Raw genomic sequence first — 24,950 nt, 5'->3', positions numbered from 1 at the left:
TTTTATATAAAGTTTCAAAAAATTTATGGGAAAAGTTAATAGTTTGCACTTTTTGTATAGTTTTTTACCTTTACATTCTAGTTTGATTGGTAGTTTTCTTTTGTTAAGTGTAAGAATCCATTTCGTGTTAAAAATAATATATTTTTAATTGAGTCCTTAAATTATTCATCACTATTTGATTAAATTATCATCAATATATCTTGGTAAATAATAGATTTCTCAAAGGGCAATTGATGGTGTTACGTTGAAAATGTGGTCGCCGGAATATGTCTTTGGTAATGTATGTCTTATATTTAAGAAAAAATCGACAAATAACCGAAAAACCGACAAAACCCGACATAAACCGAATCGAGGAAAAGCCGACTTAATTGGTTTGGTTTGGTTCTAATATTTGAAAAATCGACTTACTTGGTTTGATTTCTTTTTAGGAAAAAACCGATCCAAACCGTACCATAAACACCCCTAGGAGAGAGTATCTATAAATATTAAAATAATTTAGTATTTACAATTGTTAAAATATGATTTATGGCAGATAAGATGCGAGTTTTACCTTGGAATTAAAAGAACTCTTGGAAAGTGGGTAAAATTATTCCATAGCACGTTGATTGAGAATTATTAAAACCAAAATATAAGGTCAGAACTTGTCCATTTATATTTTATTCACATTCAGATACTTCCAAGAACCATCCCTCTTCTAATTTAAGCTAATTCTCTTTTTTCCTTTTTCTTTCTCTTTTTTCGATTCTCCCTTAGTCCCTCTCAACAAAAAATTTCAAGTCACATCCCTTTCTTTGACTAAATATCCACGTGTCATCTCTCCATTTGTTTAAACAACCATTAACCCCATGCACTCTATTTTACTGTTTTAATTTATGTGACGTAAATTAGCTGAATATGAAAGTTAAAAAAGAAATTTCTTTTTTAAAATTAATGAAAATTTTGTGGTAATAGATATTTAAAATTAAATAATATTTTAATATAAGAAGATGTTATTATTCTTAATAAAGTATTAATGAAATGGAGAGGGAATTATTTTAAATAAAGTGTTAGCCTTAGTAGACAAAGTCATTTATGGTGGTTGGAGATATCAAATACCTTACGGAATTAGTTGATATGTACATAAAAATAAAAATGGGGTCAATTGGTTTTGTGGCTCTTTAGAAACTTGTTTTTAGTTTTTTGACCTTACCTTCTTTTTCTACACATGAAAGATTTAGAGTCGTTTGGATTACCGGATTGTAAATAGCTGACAAGTTTGAAGTGCTGAAAAATATTTTTAAGTACTAAAACTGATTTTTAAAATAAGTATTTACGTGTTTGGATAGACGTGCTGAAACTGATAATAGGCAGTTGATGTGTTTGGTAGCAAATCAGCTATTATTTTGTTAAAATGACTAAAATACTCTTACAAACTTTACAAAAGATTGTAAATTAAAAAGTTTCTTTGTAAAGAAAAGGAAGAACTACGAATTGAATAGAAAGTTAAAAAAAATTATTTTGGAAAATATATTTTGTGAATTAAAAAAATATTATTAAGGATAAACTAGTAAAAGCCTTGGTCAAACTAAAAATCTTTATAAGCTAAAAAGCCATAAGTTGGGAGTCACCAACTTATGACTTATGACTGATTTTAGCTTATAAGTACATGACTTATAAGCACTTTGGATGTTTGCCAAACACGCAGATAAGTTAAAATGTGCTTATAAGCCAGTTTGACTAGCTTAAAATCTTAGCCAAACATCCTCTTACTTTTACGTATAAGAATTCTGTCTTTTACACATAAGAGATCTAAAAAGGTCATTTTCTTAAATTATTAATTGTAAAGGGCATAATGTATAAATATCACATAAAATATGCCCGAATAGTATGCTTATTAAAAAAAATGGACGGAAAATCATTTTAAATACAACACAAGTTGATCCAGATACCACAATTATTACTCCCTCCGGTTCACAATAAGTGATCAATTTGCCTTGGGCACACCCATTAAGAAAATACTAAATTCTAGACAAAAATAGTTAGTGTGACTAAACTACCCTTAATTAAATGTTGTGGCATAACTTAATGTGAGGAGTAAAAGACCTTTTAAGAATACGTACATAAGAGTAATTTTGGAAAAATAAATTGAATTTTTTCTTGATTATATAAATGGACACTTATTTTGGACTAAAATAAAAGGTAAATTGGTCACTTATTATGGTCCGGAAGGAGTAAAAAAGATCAAATGTACGGAGAATAACCATATTTTTTTTGGTAAGAGGATAAACTTCCCCTGTGTAATAGTCCTACAAACCACACAGGGGATGTAAACCGCACTAGGCAAGTCCCGTGGAACAGATTCTACCCAAAAGACATTGAAGGAGGATTCGATCCCAAGCCATCCATATGAATTACCACCCTCCAAACCAACCGGGCAACCCAAAGAGTGAACAACCATATTTTCACTACTACTACTAGCGGGACCAGACTCACTAGTCACTACACTACGCTGCTTCTGCTATATGCTATGCCTAGCTTCAGCTAAACTCCACATTATTCACAACCCCCTCTCTAAACCCTAGCTCTCCCTCAACTTCTCTCTCTCTCTAAAAACTTTCTCTCTCTTTCTCACTGCATATATTTCAAGGTGCTTGAAATTCACCGCTTTCATTTTCTGCAAACAAAAAGCTACATTTCTTCTTTCTGTTGTGAGTCCATGACTTCATCTGCTTGCTTAAACAACATCACCATTTCGTCGGAGAATTTTCTCGATTGTCCTCCGACTAAGTACAAGTCCTTCGTCTGGTCCAAGAAGACAACTGCTCTGAATAAACCGGAAGTTCTAGATCCAGAACATCCGGTTAACGAAATGGCGGATTTCGAGTTCCGACTCGAAGATCCAGTGACTATGTTACCGGCCGCCGATGAGCTTTTCTCCGACGGAAAACTCGTGCCTCTGCAACTCTCCGCGATCCACACGGCGGCCGGCACCTCTACTTCCTCCGGGCTCAGATCGCCGGAGACACCGAAACTACGCACGAGAAATGATCTCATTTCTCGTGCGGACACTTGTTTGTTCTCTCCAAAGGCTCCGAGGTGTTCGAGTCGGTGGAGAGAACTTTTAGGCTTGAAGAAACAGCAGCACAACAGCAACAACAACGACAATGACAAAGAAGAAGGTAAAAAAAATAGCACAAACAACACATATAAATCTCTGAAAATTAATTTCCTTAATCGCAGCTCAAAATCCTCAAATTCTTCAACCGACTCATCTCTAATTAACATTCCTTTGCTCGTCAAGGATTCCGATTACGAGTCGATTTCAATTTCCTCATCTCGATTATCTCTTTCATCTTCTTCCTCTTCCGGCCACGAACACGACGATCTTCCTCGTCTTTCTCTCGATTCAGACAAACCGAGTAGCTTTAGCCATAGCAATACTCAAAACATTGCTAATACTAATCCTCCTCGAATTCGACTAGTGAAACACAGAGCTTTATCGTCAGAAAATCCAACTATCTGTGCCAGTAGTGCAAGAGGTGGAGTGTCGATTGATGATAGTCCGCGCATGAATTCTTCAGGAAAAATTGTTTTCCATAATTTAGGAAGAAGTTCAAGTAGTCCAAGCAGTTTTAATGGTGGAGTGGCCAGGTATAAAAATGGAGGAGGAGGAATGGAGAGATCTTATTCAGCTAATGTTCGTGTTACTCCGGTTTTAAATGTTCCAGTATGTTCTCTAAGAGTTTCTTCAAAATCTGGAGTATTTGGATTTCCTCTGTTTTCTTCTTCTTCGCAACAGAAAAAAGATGGTGGTGGTAGTTCTAATATTAGTGCCGGAGCTGAAAATAAGAGACATTATGGTAGTAGCAAGACTCGCATAGGCTGAAGGAAGCATTCCCCCGTAAAGTTTTTGTTATGTGACAGGAGATTACGGGTTCGAATCATGAAAATAGTTTCTCCCGGTTAAGACACACTTGTGATCTGGTACTTCCCGAACCCTGCAAATAGCGAAAGGTTAGTGTACCGAGCTCCCCTAGAGCTTGTAACTAGTAAAATTATTGTCATGTGATAAGGAGGTCTCGAGTTCGAGCCGTGCATGAAAATAGCAGAAATGCAAAAATACAGGGTAAGGCTACGTACAATAGACCTTTGTGGCGACCATAAGTGTGGTTTAACCCTTACCGGACCCACGCATAGCGGAAACTTAGTATAAGGCTGAGTACAATAGACCTTTAGGGTTTAGCTTATTTTTCTGATTCTGTAAATATGAAGGGAATTAATTAACTCTTGTTTCTTTGGATAATATTTCTCATATTTTTTTGTTTAGCTAACTTTGATGATGTAGAATTTTCAATAATTTTTATATTGAATAGTTGGAAGTTCTTGTCTATGCTTTTTGCTTTACCTGAAATCTATGGAATCTATCTGCTTTCAGTTTTTAGTAAAGTTGTTGGACTTGTTTGCATAAATCATGATGTTTGGGTTGTGAGTGTGATTGTTTTGCAACCACGGGCAGGGAAAGCACGTGTTGAATCTGCTTTCACAACTGTATTTCTGCGTTGAGCGTTGTGGCCTACTTTTATGACCCCATATCTTTTTTATACATAGTGGATTTATTTTTACACATTCGATATCTATATTTTACACGTAAGAATTTTTTTTTTTAAATTTCAATATTATAAAAGCTATAAAGGCCTAAAACCCTGCATCTTCCTCCAATGCAATGTTAATATTCCATCGATCTCATTTTATATATGTTGTTATTTGACCAATTACGAAAATTAAGAAAGAAAAGAAAACTTCTAGATCTTATAATCTAGAAGAATGATAAATATTTGTGTGGTTAAAATTTATTTTATTAAGATAAATATGATATTTAAAATTAAATTATTTTTAAATATAAAAAACTATATCTTCTTCTTGGGTTGGACTAAAAACAAAAGTTTATTATATAGATTGAGACAAACAAAAAATAAAATAAAATTTCTTTTTTTGGGTTATTAGAGTTTGATAACATGTACACGAAATAGTCAAAATATGTATAAGAAGTTAAATGCATAGACTATAAGGTAATGCTAAATTGCATAATCTTAATAGCCCGGTTGATTGGCTACCAGAACTTTTACCTTGCTGGTGGGGATTTGATTCCTTACTTTGCAATCACCGCTTCCATTTCTCCTTAAAAAAGGTAGTGTTAAATTGACCGTGTTCATCGAGTACTTGCTACTTCCATCAGCACAGATATTAGGTAATCGTGTTCATCAAAGATTAGCCAGATGTAAAAAATTCATCTTCTGACATTCTTGTCTTTATTGAGTTTGAACTTTAATTTTTAATAATTTCACTTACTTTATTAATCACTAGGTCACATCCCGGTGCAAACTGTGACCATTTTTTGAAAAATATATGAGAATGAGAATGGGTTAGTAAGTGTAAATTAAAATCTTTTGAAATAATAGTTGCATGTGCTGTGTTAATATATGGTTTTCCCAAGGCAAAAAAGAAGATATTGTTGTAGTAGGTGTGAAGATTTTGGTAATCCGTAGTACTGAATAAAGTAAGTTTCATTTACATCAGAGTTTCTTTGTTTACATGATTGATGTTTTATCATGTGGAATCTGTTATATACGGTCCATTATATTTATGTGGTGAGTACTGTGTAAAATGTCTTGAGTACTTTCAAGTCTGAAATAAATGTTGTTTCAGCATTTACTTTTTGAAGTGAAAAATAACTGCCTTGTTTTGTGTACGAGTTACTGCCAATTGTTTTGATTTCCTATTTGATGTCCATATTCACATTTTCAAACTGCATAAAGCTCATTAAAGGAGGAAACTTCCTACTATGATTTATTTTTATTCACACGGCTCGAACATCGTATTCATCCATTACAACCATCGGTAGTGAGACCTCTATTAATATCTAAGGAAACTCGAATTACTTTGGTCCCTAGTAGTATTAACTGAGCAGTCATTAAAAATCTTGCACGAGAAAATAAGAGACTACTTAACTCTGGTATTATTAGGAGAAAATAATTAATCTTTTCCCCTTCATTGGAAAATGCAAGGGCTTAGGCACCTTCCTTGAAGTGGTGTCATGTAATACCGCTTCGTCAATTTTTTGGTAATCTGTATATATAAATAATAAATAAAATTAAAATATTGGGTATAAATATAAAAAATGACACTGCACTGATACATTAGTTTATTTATTTTTTCACTTTTTCAAATAGTGACATCGCTTACGAAAAGTTCTGGTATGCCATTGGGAAAATGTAGTTACTCTCTCCGGTCCAAAATAAGTGATTTTTTGGATGTTTTCACACAAATTAAGAAATACACCTTTTAGCATTAATTAGCAATAGAATTGACCATATTGACCTTTACTATCTCACATAAACACTCCTAACATATATTCCAACACTATTTACTCCAAGGACAATGTAGGAAAAAAATAATTAATTCATTCTTGAAATCTGAAAAAATCACTTATTTTGGACCACAAATAAAAGACCAAAAAATCACTTATTTTGGAGGGAGAGAGTACCTTTGATCGTTAAAATTTAAAAGCTTTACAGTCCATCATGCTTTTTGTTATGGATTGTGTGATTCTTTTTTTGTAGATAACTGTCAAAAAGAAAAACAAAGTGCACATAAAAGGCTGGAATTTTGGAGCGCAAAAACAATATAGTTATAAGTGCTCAACATTGAACAAATAACAATGTTATGATATACCATCTTAAAAAGTGAATTTGAGCCTAAATCAACGCGAACTTATATAGATCAAGACGTGAAAATTGTTTAAGATCATTGTTTGCTCAAAAGTTATCACACATCTTATACGTATAAAACAATATATATAAATCACGGGAAAATCATAGCAAACCGTAATAATCCGTTGGACCAAATGAAGGAAACAAAAATTAATACTCAGGATTAGGGGGAGAAACATTAGAAACCTTTATTGATAATATTGGTTTGGTCTGCCTCTCCATGGAGAGGTTCAGAGCCTTACAATGGTGTTCCTCTTGCCCATAATTTTGGGTATTGTTGTCCCTTTGTTCTCTCTCAATAGTGGTCACGAAGAAGCTCCCCCCCCCCCCTTTTCTAGGGTTCCCTCTCTTGGTATTTATAGCTGTGAGCTTCGTGAGCTGGCAATAAGTGGCCGTGACCACGTTGGGATCTCGCCTTTATGGTGCGGATAGGCCATGGCCTTGTCGATCGAACCAGATGCGGGCTGAACATTGTCAATTCTGAATGGTCGTGCCACTAATTAATCATGAATTAAGTTAAAACGGGATTAGCCTCGTTAATTATCGTGGGGTCGAATTCTGACCCATACAATCATATAAGAAAATATTAGTCGGACAATATAAGTGTTTTCAGTAGTCGTTGTCTGAGTTTCATATTATCATTTTTCATTGCTACCAAGTAGTAGAAAGAGAGAGCCGGAGGACAAGCACGTATGCAGAATTTTTTGTAAGTGGTGTCGATATTTAAAAAAGTTAACAAATAAAAAAATCACTATAATGACATCATATATAAAGAAATACAATTCAAGTAAACTATTGCAGTTGCTCGAACAATTTTTCCAAATTTAAGGCTTATAGATTCGAATAATCCCATTCTAGAATGGTTTTATATTACTTGTTTTCAATAATTATGTGCCAATTCAAGTGGTTTAATGTTGCCATTTCGGATAAGGGATCGAAGGTTCAATCCTTGTTTGTTTCAATACTTTTCAAGGAGAAAGGCCAAATTTATGAAATTAAAAAAAGAAGTATCCTATAGGATCCAATCCTATGTCTTCTCTAATAAATTTGAAGTGATGAACAAGCAAACCAAAACCAACTTTCATGTTAAGTGGTGTCCTAGTGCCGACTGCCGAGGCGGCGTACACACTACCTTTTCAAACCCCACTTGTGAGATTTCATTGGGTCGTTATTGTTGTATATATTTAATAAATTTTTTCGACAAAACGGTGTCACGAAACACCGCTTCACACCACGTGACTCCGCCCCTTCCGGAGGAGCATTATATCAACTTTTGTTATTCTACATAACAGATGAGGATGTACAACCATAATAATTATGCGTCGATTCCAAATAAGTTAAGATCAACTATATGAATTTGTACTACTTTATTTAAGCTCAACTCATATCGATATCGTACCAAATAAAATAAAAGTACTGACGACAATGTAATCAATACAAAATTCAAGAAATTTACTCTCTTCTGTCTGCTTGTAATTTCAATGACAAGCACTCTGTCATCCTTCCTCAGTGCATTTTAGACAGAGGGGTCGTTCTGAATAATTTTGCTGAAACCACTCCCCACCCCACATTTCCATTTCAGGTCCAAATTAGGGTAATGCTTCTTTATATTATTATGGCACAAAAAAGGTAAAGAGAAATTAAGTGGGCGTTTGGACATAAGAATTTGATAATTTCAGAAAAAAGTAAAAAAAAAAAAAAATTCAAGTGAAAATAATATTAAAAAATTAGAGTTGTGTTTGGACATAAATATAATTTTGGTCTGTTTTTGAATTTATGTGAGTGAACTAAAGTGAAAATTTTGAAAAGCAGCTTTTTGGAGTTTTTTAAATTTTTGAAAAATTCCAAAACACATCTTCAAGTGAAAATTGAAAATTTTATGGCCAAACACTGATTTTGAGAGTGCAGTGTGCCCACTAGCCAAAGAAATCAGAGGTTAAATTCGCATTATATAAGGCTCATTAATTGAAAAAACATTCCTTGTTAAGATTTTAAATATTTTCAAAATACGAACCTTAGAAGATATCTCATTGTTGTTATGTATCGTTTCAGTATCGTATCGTATAGTATTGCATTGCATTGTATTGTATTGTACTGTGTCGTTTTGATGTAAACAATGTTTGAATAGATTATATTATTTTTCGTCGTTTCATGATGTCATGCCCAACAATATGAAGAATAAACTTGTATAATATTATAAAGAAAAGGTAAAGTATGAGGTAGATTGAGTATTATATAAAAAGGTAAAGTAAAGGATAAAATAAGATTATTTAATAATATGTAAAGGCAAGATGAGAAAAAAAATAAGGGAACGACGCGACCACACCAATAAGGACGTACGCAGGAATTTTTCTAAGCGGTGTCGAAATTTATATAAGAACTGGAAACTTTGATTATCATACTTTTAGACGAGAAATAGCCTTAGCCTATTGGTTTTGTTGAGTCTTAAGTTAGAAAAAGTCACGAGTTCATTTTTACAAGGTTTGAACCTTTGACCTCTTAGAGCAAAATCAAGGACATAACCAACACACCAAGACACAATCTATGTAAAATCCTACTTATCCGTTTTCGTGCAGTAGCAATACATATATTTAGTAAAATTTTCCGACGAAGCGGTGTCGCGTGACACCACTTCGGTAAGCGTGTATCCGCCCCTGCACACCAAATTGGTCGTTCTATAAAGTGGCATTTTTCTTACGTAACGTCGTATTTAACGATACGATACAATAAAATTTAAATAACAATTAAAATAAATATTATATTTAAAATAATAATACAATACAATACAACATGTAACAATCATACGGAAAATTTATTAATTCCATCAGAATTCTTGATAATATAATAAAGTGAGTATAATATAAACATTGGATATCAACAAATACAGAATTTAAAAGGGTTTCAGAATGTGTAGGGCACATGCACAAAGTTTGCGCAGTTCAAAGTCTCAGCTAGACAGCCAGCCAGCCACCTCCAGCCTGCCTTAATTTTATCAATCTGCTTCTTTTGTTTTTTCTCCTACTGTTAATTTATTGTGACTGCACAGTGAACTGTCTTTGGCTCTATTTATATCAATATGCTCCGTATCTTAATTGCTTCTTTCTATCTTATATTAAACGAATGAATGTGCTCTTCATCGAACTGTCGTTTTTTTGCTATGATTTTTCTCTTCTTTTTTTCCTTTGTATTTTATTGGTGTTCCAATACTTGTTCTTGGATCCGATTAGCTTGAAATTTTGTATGTTCACATAAAACGGTCTAGTGATCAATATTAGTTGCTTCATCATGACTTTCAGATTTATTCCATGACGTTTCAGAGTCCTCCAAAATTATTTTGTGATTTATATCAACTTTTTTGTGTGTATATTAAAATACCGATTCTGCATAATAATTTTGACGAACTCCTATTAGCCTAAAATTTTATTGGTCTATAGGAAACAACCTAGTGATTGATGTGTGGCTATAATTTATGGTTTAGCACATTATATGCCTTGCGTTTTACATGCTTTAATGTTAAATTACACTTTGTTTGAGCGTAATAGAGTCTATTTTATGTGTAGGTGCATTGGAAATGAAAGTAGAGCTAAAGCGAAGCTTAAACGCCGAAAGTGCGCTCGAGAACGGTGAAAAGGAGAAGCCGAGCAAATCCAGCTCGACCAGGCTTTAGCCTGGCGAGGCCAGCTTAAAGCCATGCCCAACCAGGCGTTAGCCTGGCGGCGCCAGCTTAAAGCCAGGCGTTAGCCTGGTGACGCCAGCTTAAAGCCAGGCTGAGGCTGGCGTTAGCCTGGCGACGCCAGGCCTAAGGCCAGGTCCAATCCGACATTTGAAGGTTTTAATTGTTTCCCAGCTTGCCTAGGAGTTGACCTACACGTTTAGGGCTTGTCCCAAACATATAAATAGACCCAAAACGTCACTTTGAAGGACTTTTGCAACCGGATGCAAGAATAGCTCGTGGAACACTACTTGGGAGTTGGAATCATTGATTTCTACATCTCTTTATCCTTACTCTGTAATTTAATTATGCAAATTACTTTGGATATTTGTACTATGAATATGAGTAGCTAAACTCATAATCTAGGGTTTTGATGGAACCTGTTGAAGGATGATTTTCTCGTTACGTTAATATAGATTTGCCATAGTATTCTCTCTATTTGTTCAACTATATGCTTGTTGCCGTTGATTGAAGGGCCCTCAATTAACTGTTCCTATTTAGTGTGCATTACTCGGGAGAGAGTGCATATTTAGGTAGTTGTTGACATCATCACTCCTAACGTATATGAGGGATCAATACAAAGGGTTTAAAGGTGGGATTAGGGATAACAAAACCTTGGGTGCGATCTAAGTGAGATGTACTTAAGGTTAGCTAGCGTAATTCAGGAGAATATGTCTGGTATATTGTTGTAATTACTCGAGAGAGAGTTACGACAGTCATAGTGCTCATGATCGATAGAGAAGACTTAGGCAAATTTATAGCAAACGTAGCGGAAAAGATTCCGATAATAGAGGAAATCAGAACCTTAGATCATTCCCATTCTTGTTTACAACCCCTTAGTAGTTAGTTATTAATTATTGCATTTATATTACATAATATTTAGTTAGTAAACATCCAACCTATTATTTAAATATCTCCGAAGATTGAATACGTGAATTTGTGTAAGTCCATTAGCTGTGATTGATAGGTTAATTCCCTGTGGGATTCGACTCCGGACTTGTTAACCGGAATATATTTGCAGGGACCGCTTTGTCCTTTTTACAAGGCATAGTTTGGCGTGATCAAATTTTGTCGTCGTTGCCAGGCAATTAACGGTGTTATTGATTGCAGTTAAAAGAGGTGCAAAAATTCTTAGTGTAGTCAATTTTCTTCAATTTAAACTCATTACATTAAAATTCTAACGTTTGTAGTCTTGGGTATTACAGGTGCATGCCTAGAAACTCCTCAAGAACTGGGAATTGTTTGAAGCATTATCAGATCCCAAAAAAGTCTTCAAGTCATTGAATCGTGCAAACAAGAAGGGCAAACAACAACAGAACTCAACAGAACAAATCGAACCAGACATGGAAGACGGTCATCTAAACAACATAAACAACGTGAATGACCCAAACAATCAGGGTGTGGTACCTCTTGTGCTAGAAGCCGCACTGTATGATTGGGCGCAACCCACCGCCGACAACTTAGCAACTGCAATTGTAGTCCCTCAGATACAAGCAGAATCATTCCAAATTCACAAATAACATGCTACATTTGTTGCAAAACAAGGGACTATTCTCTGGGTCATACGTTGAAGATCCTCAGCAGCATCTGAAGAATTTCCTGTCAATCTGTGCCACGCAGAGGCAACATAACGTGACACCGAAAGCAATACGACTGTTGTTGTTTCCATTCTCAGTGATGGGAGCAGCTCAGACTTGGCTTAATTCACTCCCCATAAACTCCATCACTACTTGGGAGGATTTAGTCAAGCAATTTGTGAACAAATTCACCCACCCAACAAGACTGCTCAACAAATTAATGAGATATTGAGCTTCAGACAAAAACCAACAGAGACATTACAAGAAACGTGGGAGAGGTTCAAGGGTCTGCTGGGTTTGGCAGATAGCTTGAAAGCCAACATTGATGCTTCAGCAGGTAGAGCATTTTTGAGCAAAACATTCAGAGAAAGCAAGATCCTACTGGACAAGATGTCACAAAAAATCAGGATGGACGACAAGAAACGCTCCAATCACGCCGATAGTTCACTCAGTGGCTTTAGACCCTACTAACTCCATAGCTAAAAATATAGCCACTCTAGTGACACAAATGAGCATCCTCACTAAAAAGGTTGATTTATCAGTCCAGAAGCAACATGTACACATAGTTGATGCAACTAATGGGGCTTATGTACATCATGCATTAATCAACCATATGTCTGCTCGTGGAGTGCGGAAGGTGATAACCAACAATATCAAGAGAACATGAATTATGTGGCCAACTACGGGGGACAGAGGCAAGGTGGTCAGAATTGGGGGCAGCAGAATCAACAATATAGAACAGCTCAGCAGCAGTACAACAACAACAATAATCTTGGGGCCATGCGACCACAGGGTCAAGTGGTGCCTTACCAAAGGCAACAGGGTTACAACCAGCAAAATCAACAGTAGGCTTATCAACAACCTCAACAACAACAGACTGTGAGACACGAAGATGGGTTTGCGAAACTTGAGGGAATGATGCAACAGGTGATTGGGTCCACCGGAAAACTAACTGACAGGGTAGACTCACATGAATCAGCGATAAAGAATATTAAGATCCAATTAGGATAGATTTCGATGGCCTTGAATAATCGTCCCCACGGGACGTTACCTAGAGACATACAAATCAATCCAAAAGAGCAGGGCCCGAATCAGCTTATGCTAGTGAGTCTATGAAATGGTAGAGACCTAGATCTGGAGCAAGAAATTGCTCGTGAAAGCAGACCTACTGAGACACTGGTGCCAGTACCCATTGAGATAGATGATTCAGCAGGGTTAACTGAGGTGACGGTACAACATACGCAAGAGAACGCCAACAAAGAAAAAAAGGTTCTTAAAGAGACTGAGGTTACACCGGAACCGATAGTTGAAGTAGCGCCTGAAAAAGAAAACAATCAAATCACAGGGAAGAAGCGACCTCCAGCACCATTCCCACAAAGATTGGCCAAGTATCAGAAAGATGAGCAGTACAAGAAATTCTTGGAGATGTTGAAGCAAATACAGGTAAACATTCCATTGATTGATGCTTTAAAGGAGATACCTGTTATGCGAAAATGATGAAGGACTTGATGTCATGCAAGTTCGACTTCCAAGACTTGGCCACGGTTACATTGACTCAGACCTGCAGTGCTGTTGTGACGAGACCCATAGCTGAGAAGCTGTCTGTCCCAGGAAGTTTCACAATCCCTTGCACAATAGGCGACTATGCATTTGCTAAGGCATTGTGTGATCTGGGGGCAAGCATGGGGGCAAACATAAACCTTATGCTCCTAGCTATCTACAAAAGGCTAGGCATTGGGCGAGCTAGACCCACGTCCATGTTACTACAGCTGGCTGACCGGATAGTGAAGAGGCCCTCTTATATTCTTGATGATGTATTAGTAAAGGTTGGGAAGTTTGTGTTCCCAACAGATTTTGTCATCCTTGACTGCCTGGTTGACGAGGAAATTCCCATAATTTTGGGAAGACCATTCCTGGCCACTTGGAGAGCGTTAATTGATTGTGAAACTAGAGAGCTCAAAATGAGATTAAATGATGAAGAGATAACATTCAACGTGCAAAAATCTATGCGGCGACCAAGTGAGTTTGCTAATTTCTCTCTAATAAATGCCGTGGATGTAATTTTGGAGGAGGAAGATGAGGCATTGAACACTCAGGACCCTCTAGCAGCATGTCTCATGAACTTCGATGAAGCCAATGGAGAAGACTTGGCAGACTGGGTACTTGCTCTTGAAGGCCAGGGTTTTTGGAGAAGGAGCTCGAATTTGAGCCTTTGCACTTAGAGGAAAGAAAAACTCCTCCAGCTAAGCCATCGATAGAAGAGCCACCAAAGTTGGAACTGAAGCCACTGCCATCTCATCTCAGGTATGCATTCTTAGGACCTAACTCAACTTTAGCTGTTATTATCTCATCTAGTCTGTTAGATGTGTGGGCAGAACAACTTTTGCAGGTACTGATGGAGTGCAAGACTGGGATTGGGTGGACCATTGCAGACATTAAGGGTATCAACCCGGCCTTTTGTATACATAAGATTTTACTGGAAGATGGGCACAAACCTTCCAGAGAACATCAAAGAAGGCTAAACCCAACATGAAAGAAGTGGTGAAGAAAGAAGTAATTAAGTGGTTAGATGGGGGAATCATATTTCCCATCTCTGACAACAACTAGGTTAGCCCAGTTCAGTGTGTGCCAAAAAAGGGAGGTATGGCGGTAGTGAAAAATGAGAAGAACGAATTGATCTCTACACGAACAGTCACAGGTTGGCGAAGCTCTATGGATTACAGGAAGTTGAACTTGGCTACCAGGAATAACCATTTCCCACTACCATTCATTGATCAGATGCTAGATAGATTGGCAGGGAGGTCCCGCTTTTGCTTTCTGGATGGGTACTCGGGGTTAATCAGATCTCTATTGCCCTAGAGGACAGAGAGAAAACGTTGTTCACCTACCCTTATGGAATCTATGCTTTTCGGAGAATGCCGTTTGACCTATGCAACGCACCTGCCACATTCCAAAGGTGCATGATGGCCATCTTCACGGATATGGTAGAGGAAATAATGGAGGTTTTCATGGATGTCTTCTCAGTGGTAGGGAGTTCATTCGATGAGTGCCTTATAAACTTGAGAAGAGTATTGAAGAGGTGTATCGAGATGAATCTGGTACCCAATTGGGAAAAGTGCCACTTCATGGTACAGGAAGGTATAGTCTTGGGGCACCTTGGGTCAAGCAAAGGCATTAAGGTAGATCGTGCAAAGGTTGATGTGATAGAAAAGCTTCCACCTCCCACATCCGTCAAAGCAATCAGAAGTTTCCTTGGGCACGCCGGTTTCTATAGGAGATTAATAAAAGATTTTTCCAAAATTGCTAACCCCTTGTGTAAATTGCTTGAAAAAGATCACCCTTTTGTGTTTTCTGATGACTGCAGGGTAGCATTTGAGGAACTGAAGAAGATACTGGTAACAACACCTATCATAGTTGCCCCTGACTGAGAGCAACCATTTGAGCTGTTGTGTGATGCGAGTGACTATGCTGTGGTAGCAGTTCTGGGGCATCTCAAAGATAAAATCATGCATCTAATATACTATGCAAGTAGAACGCTGAGTGGAGCCCAGTTGAATTACACTGTGATCGAGAAGGAGATGCTGGTAGTGGTGTTCGCATTTGACAAATTCAAGTCATACCTGATAGGCTCGAAGGTAATTATTTATACTGACCATGTTGCTCTCAGGTACTTAATCGAGAAGAAAGAGTCAAAACCGCGCCTGATTCGATGGGTGCTACTGCTGCAAGAATTTGATTTGGAAATCCGTGACCGAAAGGGAACGGAGAACCAAGTAGCTGATCATTTGTCCAGGCTGGAAGGAGCTGAGAAGAAGGTTGAGGTAGAAGAGATTCTGGAAACATTCCCAGATGAGCAATTATTATCCACAAGTCTTGAGGAAGCGCCATGATATGCAGACATTACAAACTACCTGGCGAGCGGTATTGTTCTTTATGACCTTTCCTCTGTCCAAAAGAAAAAGTTCTTTCTTGATTGCCGCATATATTATTGGGATGAACCTTATCTGTTTAGGATTTGTATTGATAACATGATCCGGAGATGTATCCCCGAGATAGACCCGTCTTCTATTTTGCAGGCATGTCACGCGTCACCATATGGTGGGCACTTCGGGGGAGTAAGGACAGCTACAAAAGTCTTGGAGTCGGGCTTCTACTGGCCAACATTGTTCAAAGATGCACATTTATGGATAAAAGGGTGTGATGAATGCCAATGAACCGGGAATATTTCCCGCCGTTATGAGATGCCTATGAACCCAATTCAGGAGGTAGAAGTGTTTGATGTATGGTGCATAGATTTCATGGGGCCTTTTGTCAGGTCATATGGCAACAAATACATACTCCTCACTGTGGACTACGTGTCCAAATGGGTGGAAGCTGCAGCACTCCCTACAAATGATGCAAAGGGGGTTATTGGCTTTCTGAGAAAGAACATATTCACCCGATTTGGCACTCCAAGGGCAATAATTAGTGACGGAGGCACTCACTTTTGTAATCGAGCCTTCGCAAAGTTGTTAGAGAAGTATGATGTACGCCACAAGGTGTCTACCCCATATCGTCCACAAACAAGCGGGCAAGTGGAAGTCTCGAATAGAGAATAAAGAGTGTGTTGACTAAGACTGTGAATGCTACTAGAACAGATTGGGCGAGAAAGTTAGATGATGCACTTTGGGCTTATCGAACCGCTTTCAAAACTCCAATCGGCATGTCGCCATACAAGTTGGTGTTTGGGAAGACGTGTCATTTATCGGTGGAGTTGGAGCATAGAGCTTGGTGGGCGTTGAAGCAGTTGAATCTCGATATTGAAGCGGCAGGAACAAGCAGAGTCACGGAGTTGCACGAGCTTGATGAGTTCCGATATCACGCTTTTGAGAGCACAAGATTATACAAGGAGAGGATGAAGATGATACATGATAAAAATATTATTGAGCGGAGTTTTTAAACTGGAGATACGGTATTGCTATACAATTCAAGACTGAGGTTATTTCCGAGCAAATTGAAGTCACGATGGTTAGGGCCTTTTCGTGTGGTTGAAATTCACCCCACTGGTGCCATAGAGATTGCTGCGGAAAATGACTCTCGCACGTTCAGAGTCAATGGGCACAAATTAAAACATTATGTGGGCATGGATGAAGCAAAGGTAGTGTCAGTGACCCATTTGATCGAGCCTCCGATGTTGAGCGTACCGTAAATGCGCTTACCTGCGCCGTGCCGCGACGTTAAATCAGGCTCTTCATGGGAGGCAACCCATTGGACTGTTGTATTCGTCGTGCCACGACGTTAGCTAAGGCGCTTGTTGGGAGGCAACCCAATTCGTAGTTGGTTTTGTAGTTAGAATTTTTTCTTTTTATTTTTTTAGTTACTAACAAGTTTGCAGGAGAGTTTGGGCAAGTCGAGCAAGGTTTAAACGTCACGTGAAGCCAGGGAAACGCTAGGGTCAACCAGGCCTTAGGCTGGCGTCGCATGGCTAAAGCCAGGGTTCAGCCGGGCCTTAGGCTGGCGATGCCTGGCTAACGCCAGGGTCAGCCAGGCCTTAGGCTGACGATGCCTGGCCAACGCCAGGTAAGTAATTTCGGCCCTCTTTATGTTATTTATTCTTATTTTGGTCGACACAAATCTCACAAATATGCCCTCACACACTAAACACTCTACACAGCAAACCCTAACCTCACTTCAACCAACACACACCAAGCCTTACAAGAAATTTCACAAGAACACAAACACACTGCACAAATTGCTTGTTCACCCACACACAATCACCATCCACATAGTGGTCAAGCTTCGTCTTGCTAGCCTTTCACACTCATCTGAAATTCTAAGGCAATCTACTCCTCACAAAGATTCAAAGGTATGATTCTATCTCTTTTCTTGGTAATTTCGAGTTGGGTACATGTATTGAGTGGTGGTTGTTCTTCATTGTTGGTCATTCTTCATTGTTGGTTGTGCTTCATTATGGGTGGTTGTTCTTCATGGTCTTATTGTGTTTGTGTGCCCCAATCCCATGAACCCTTTAGGAATGGTGCTGAGATTGCGAAAATATGTGGTAGTGCGGAACTCCCAAGCCGATTTGGGAGGATGAGGCAATCCCTCAAGTCCATAAGAACTCCAATGGCACTATTGCTTGTCAAGTGTTTGATGTAATGCCTTAATGGAATTCTTAGTCCCCTTTGGAGCCCGAGTCTCCGGGATTAGTAAACTAGTGTTATGTAGTCATGCACCACATTAAAGTCTTAAGTGTGGGGTGGCTCACGGGTAGCCCGTGTGTTGTGGTGTGATGCTAATATGAAGATAGTACGAGGTGAAGTCTGAGTAACCTCGGCAAGTTGGGGAAGAGTATGTGTGTAGTGTGTAATGTAGCATTATCTGACTATTGCTCATCTGTGTAGGAACGAAGATGCCTCCCAGAAAAGACACAGGAAAGGGAAAGGCTACCTCATCGGCCCAAGCTAAAGCAAAGTCAACCTCCGCACCTCCTCCAAAGAAGAGAAATGGGGGAGAAAGTGCCTCTAGTATGACTGGTGCCCAAGCGGTGGCAGCTGTATGCGTCAACAACTCCCAGGCCAACGGGAATTTGTCATAAACAGCATACCTCCGCATACGAGGGATTGGTACAAGCGCTGTAGACCTAAACATATCCATCCGGAGGGAGCTATCCAGGAATGCAGTGTGAAAGCGAAGTACCCGGCTATTTGGAAAGGCATCCAGGATCTGGGGTTAAGCTATGTTTTTAAGAACACAGGGGACATCAACCTCAACTTAGTCAGGGAATTCTATGCAGGGTTTGAACCACAGGACACTGAGGAGTTGGTGCCGATCCGTGGACGCCTGATTGATTTTTCAGCTAAGGCCATATGCGACTTTTTAGGTGCTCTAAATGTTCCCGTGGAGCTACTGGAACAATTTATGCGCAGGCCTACTTATAGAGAGCTGAGGCACACGCTTTGTGGGGTCGACTCTATAGCTGCATGGTTTCGGTACAAGGAAACGAATCGTCACAAGAGGTTCCCTAAGAAGAAGATGAAGGCGGAGGCTCAGGTGTGGCTCAAGTTGATAAACACACGGCTCCTACCGTGCAATCATGACACACTTGTAAGTCGAGTGAGGACCTGTGTGCTATATTTCCTTATGACAGGACAGAGGGTGAATATGGGTCACCTGATCCGCCACCAGATAGCATCAGTGAGAACGAGTAAAAAAATTGATCGAATGCCATTTCCTAATTTCCTGACTCGGTTCCTACAGCATGAGAGGGTTGAGGAAGAGCCTGAATTTGACCACACTATCGATCAGCTCATCTGATAAACAGACATCACTAATCTCCGGCTGAAAGGCGAGGCTGGGACACTGACAGGGGCTGAGTGCAATGCGCGTGATGGCAGTTTCATGGCCCATCTTTATGGGATGATGGATTTGCAACTGCGGATAGGGGGTCGCCCGACCATATCTGAGGAGAGGACTGAGTTGGAGCAGTGATACCCGCTCAATGCTCATGCTCAGCAACTGGTTGGTATAGGAGAGGGATACAGACTCCCCGCTGATGAGGATGTCAACACACCGGAGCAGTCTGATGCTGAGTCAATGCAGTCCAATGGTGAGGGAGATGGTGATGATGAAGAGGACGAACATGATGAAGAGTGGAGAGCGTCAGAGGATAACGATGCTGCTTGACCAGGGAGTTTTCTTGCACCCTACTCTTTTATTTCTTGTTTTGTCTAATTGTGCATGCACTGAGGACAATGCATGATTTAAGTGTGGGGTGAGAACTTGTTTTTTATTTTTGTTCGTTGTTAGAATTTGTTTTGTTTTGGTTTTATTATTATTGTGTTTTCTTGTTAGTGGTTAGATATTAGTAGTTGTTAGATTATTTTTTATTGTTAGAATTTGTTAGCATTTGTCGTGTTTTGTTTGTATTATTATTGTGTTTTGTTTTCATTATTATTGTTTTTAGGGAGAAAGTAAAAAAAAATAGTTGGACTCTTCCCGATGATGGATCTCTTAGACAGTTTTCTTGAGGGAAGTAAGTCTAAAAAAAATACCAAAAAGATTTTTTTTTAGGTAGTGTAGTAATTCCCTCTTGGTTTTTCTTTGGGCCGCGGTTCTTTTTCAAGAGTTTTTAGTTGAACCGGGTGTAGGTAGTTTTAAATTTTAGGAGTAGGATTCACATGGCTAAGCACTTAATCGCAGCAATATCTCTGAGCTTTGTGGTGCCTTGAGAATAGTCAGTACTCTAGTTGAGACGCTTAGGCTCAATTTTTGACTCTACGATAAATACCTTAAATCGTGATTCTTAAATTTGCTTAACTGCTTTGACTGGAGTGTAGTGATAGAACCAATCCTGAATGAGTTATGTGCCATGTCTGTGTGAGGTTTGCATGTATTCTGTGCATTGCATTTGATGTCTAGAACTTGCCCCGTATGTGTGCAAAGCGAAATAGTAGTCTTGTTCTGTCTGAGAAGTGATATAGGCAGTTCTTGGTAAGCCAGATATATATAAAGTACCCACCTAAATGTTATGTATCCTAGTTAACCTCTTTGAGCGTATAATCCTGTTTCTTTGGTAACCACATTACAAGCCATACCCCGTTGTTTGAATAGACCGTATATTTGAACCTTGTCACCTCTCGTGAGCACTTGAATTATGATGAATTATGAAAAAGTTAAAGTGTGGGGTGGTGGGTTAGCTTTTGAGTGGAACAATGAAATAAGGCAAAAGGTGCACCGGATGAAAAAGATGTGTCAATAAAAGCCATTTGGAGAGAAAAAGAAAAAAAAAGGAGAAAAGAAAGAAAGAAAAAAAATACATATATATATATATATATATTTTATGAAAAAAAAAGAGAAAAAAATGTATAATTCCTTATGGCGGTGGCCTTTGATGTATTGGTGCTTAAAGAAGTAGGGGGTGAAATATAGTGAAGTTAAGGTGGAATCTTGGTTTGACATAAGTAGGGGATTGCAGGTTGAAGTATTTGTATTAAAGTGCTTAAGGGAGGTGTAGTCACTTATATCCAAATGTATCCTACCCGACCCGCAGCCTACATTACAACCAATGAAAGTCATATTTGATCTTAGACTGAATGAACTCGATTAGTAAAGTATTACACTAAGAGCAAGCTTATGGTACGTCATTTGGGGCATATGAATGTTATTTTTGAGAGCGAGTGAATTTTTCCTATCTTGAGTTCCTACGTTATTAAAATTCATGATGTGTGGAACTAAGCTCTTTGATTGGGTGAGGGCACATGATCCATAAAGGAAAGGAAATGTTGTTGACCTCCATGTTAGAGTAAGTAAGTGAATTTTGAATAAAGCATGGTATTTGTGAGTCGATTATTGAGGCGAGGATGTCAGGCCTTTGTGCTTAAACTATTTTAAAGATTCTTGGTATAAAAAGTTAAGGGAATTTCTTAATAGGTTGTATCCATAAGTGTAGCTTGATTGCTCAAGGACGAGCAAATGTTTAAGTGTGGGGTATTGATGTGTGGCTATAATTCATGGTTTAGCACATTATATGCCTTGCATTTTACATGCTTTAATGTTAAATTACGCTTTGTTTGAGCGTAATGGAGTCTATTTTTATGTGTAGGTGCATTGGAAATGAAAGTAGAGCTAAAGGGATGCTTAAACATCGAAAGTGCGCTCGAGAACGGTGAAAAGGAGAAGCCGGGCAAAAGCCAGCTCGACCAGGCTTTAGCCTGGCGAGGCCAGCTTAAAGCCAGGCCCAACCAGGCGTTAGCCTGGCAACGCCAGCTTAAAGCCAGGCTGAGGCTGGCATTAGCCTGGCGACGCCAGCTTAAAGCCAGGTTGAGGCTGGCGTTAGCCTAGCGACGCCAGGCCTAAGACCAGGTCCAATCCAACTTTGGAAGATTTTAATTGTTTCCCGGCTTGACTAGGAGTTGACCTACACATTTAGGGCTTGTCCCAAACATATACATAGACCTAAAAATGTCACTTTGAAGTACTTTTGCAGCCGGAGGCAAGAATAGCTCGTGGAACACTACTTGGGAGTTGGAATAATTAATTTCTACATCTCTTTATCCTTACTCTGTAATTTAATTATGCAAATTACTTTGGATATTTGTACTATGAGTATGAGTAGCTAAACTCATAATGTAGGGTTTTGATGGAACATGTTGAAGGATGATTTTCTCGTTACGTTAATATGGATTTGCCATAGTATTCTCTCTATTTGTTCAACTATATGCTTGTTGTTGTTGATTGAAGGGCCCTCAATTAACTGTTCCTATTTAGTGTGCATCTCGGGAGAGAGTGCATATTTAGGTAGTTGTTAAACATCATCACTCCTAACGTATATGAGGGATCAATGCGAAGGACTTAAAGGTGGGATTAGGATAACAAAACCTTGAGTGCGATCTAAGTGAGTTGTACTTAAGGTTAGCTAGCGTAATTCAGGAGAATATGTCTAGTATATTGTTGTAATTACTCGGGAGAGTTACGACAGTCAGAGTGCTCATGATCGATAGAGAAGACTTCGGCAAATTTATAGCAAACGTAGCGAAAAAGATTCCGACAATAGGGAAAATCGGATTCTTAGATCATTCTCACTCTTGTTTACAACCCCTTAGTAGTTAGTTATTAATTATTGCATTTTCATTATGTTATATTTAGTTAGTAAACATCCAACCTATTATTTAAATATCTCCGAAGATTGAATACGTGAATTTGTGTAAGTCCATTAGCTGTGATTGATAGGTTAATTCCTTGTGGGATTTGACTCCGAACTTGTTAATCGAAATATATTTGCAGCGACCGCTTTGTCCTTTTTACAAGGCATAGTTGGGCATGATCAGTGATCAATACTTATTATTTTGCCATGACTTTGGGGTTCATTTTATGGCGTTTCGAGGTCATGCAACACAAATTTGTGATTATATCCATTTTTTATGTATTAGTACATGCTAATTCTATAGAATTTTTTTAACAGAGGAAATTTTATAGGACCACAAAAATGGCCTAGTGACCCCTACTTATTGCTTCGCCATAAATATCGGGTTCATGGTATTTTAAGGTCTTGCAACACAAATTTATAATTATATCCGCTTTTTCGTGTGTAATAATACATCCTGATTTTGAAGAAAAATTTTGACGGACTTTGATTGGCCTGGAATTGTGTAGGTCAATAGGGAACGACTTAATAACCAATACTTATTATTGCTTCGCCATGACTTTCGGGTATATTTTATGGGGTGTCTAAGTCATACAATACAAATTTGTGACTATATCCACTTTTCGTGTGTTACATGCTGATTTTGTAAAAAAAAAAAATTACGAACTCCGATTGGCCTGAAATTTTGTAGGTTCATAGGAAACCGTCTAGTGACTAATACTTATTGCTTCGCTATGACTTTCGAATTTATTTTAAGGTGTTTCGAGGTCATGCAATATGAATTTATGATTATATCCACTTTTTTCATGCGTATTGTACCTACTGATTTTGTAGAATTTTTTTCACGGATTCCGATTCGTTTGAAATTTTGTAGGTCCATAGGGAAACGGCCTAGTGACCAATACTCATGCTTTGCAAATGACTAATGTTGCTTTTCGGCATTTGGGGTTCATTCTATTGCGTTTCGAGGTCATGCAATACGAATTTGTAATTATATCCTCTTTTTTTTTTTGTATTAGTACATACTGATTCTGTAGAATTCTTTTGACGGATACCAATTAGCCTGAAATTCTATAGGTCCATAGAAAACGGCCTAGTCACCAATACTTATTGCTTCACCATGACTTTCGGGTGCATGTTATAGCGTTCCGGAGTCACGTAATACGAATTTGTGATTAGATTCACTTTTCATGTATATTAATACATGCTGATTTCGTAGATTTTTTTTTGATGGACTTCAATTGGCCTTAAATTTTGTAGGCCCGTGGGAAACAACCTAGTGACCAACACTTATTGCTTCGTTATGACTTTTGGGTTCATTTTATGTTTCAAGGTCATGCAACACGAATTTATGATTACATCCACTGTTTTTGATTCTGTAGAATTTTTTTAACGAACTTTGGTTGGCCTAAAATTTTATAAAGCCATAGAAAATGGCGTAATGACTAATACTTATGGCGTAATGACTTTCAAGTTCATTTTATGGCGTTTCGAGATTATGCAAAATAAATTTGTAGTTATATCTACTTTTTCATGTATATTAGTACATGATGATTCTGTAAGAAAAATTTAACGGACTCCGATTAGCCTGAAATTTTGTAGATCTACGGGAAACGTCCTAGTGACCAATATAATACTTATTGCTTTGCCATGAGTTTCGTGTTCATTTTATGGAGTTTCTAGGTCATGCAACATGAATTTGTGATTATATCCATTTTTTCGTCTGTATTAGGATCGTTTTTGATAGCCCACAAAATTTTAGGCGATTCGGAGCCCGTCGCCTGAATTCATGAAGATGACGTCTACATTAGCACACGAAAAATTGGAAATAGTTTCGAATTCCTGTTTTATTGCCCTAAAATACCAAAAATGAGGAACAATCATGGCAAAGTAATGACTGTTCATTAGGTCGTTTCACAAAATTTTAGGCGATTCTGAGTCCTTCGCCTGAATTCATGAAGATGATTTGTTCATTAGCACGCAAAAAAATTAAAAATCGTCCTGTATTCTTATTTTATAGCCTTAAAAACAGATATCAAATTATCAGATTCCGTTCGCCAGAAGGAGGTTTATTTTTAAAACCTCATAGGTCGTCTTTAACGAACTATATTTTTCTATTCTTTCTTTTTATTCCCTTCTCTCATTTTCTAACATCATTGGATTAATTTTTTTTATGGTCATAGGTCCATATTGATTTTTTTTTTAAATATCGCGACTAATGAATCAAAATATAAGTACTCAAAAAATTAAGAAAAATAAATAATTATTGAAATCCCTTAGGAGCTTCA

The 24,950-nt window shown here is 38.0% G+C and overlaps 1 protein-coding gene across 1 annotated transcript; it reads left to right on the top strand.

Moving 5' to 3' along the window:
- Nucleotides 1-2,487: 2,487 nt before the first annotated feature.
- LOC109238438 (nuclear pore complex protein DDB_G0274915-like) lies at nt 2,488-4,371 on the top strand. The gene has a single exon (XM_019404907.1). The coding sequence runs from the start codon at nt 2,696-2,698 to the stop codon at nt 3,863-3,865; it is 1,170 nt and encodes a 389-aa protein (XP_019260452.1). The 5' UTR covers nt 2,488-2,695; the 3' UTR covers nt 3,866-4,371.
- The last annotated feature ends 20,579 nt before the right edge of the window (nt 4,372-24,950 follow it).

This window comes from Nicotiana attenuata, unplaced genomic scaffold, assembly GCF_001879085.1.
Source record: "Nicotiana attenuata strain UT unplaced genomic scaffold, NIATTr2, whole genome shotgun sequence".
Taxonomy (NCBI): domain Eukaryota; kingdom Viridiplantae; phylum Streptophyta; class Magnoliopsida; order Solanales; family Solanaceae; genus Nicotiana; species Nicotiana attenuata.
Note: the sequence above shows the minus strand (reverse complement) of the source record. Positions and strands in the feature narration are given on the sequence as shown.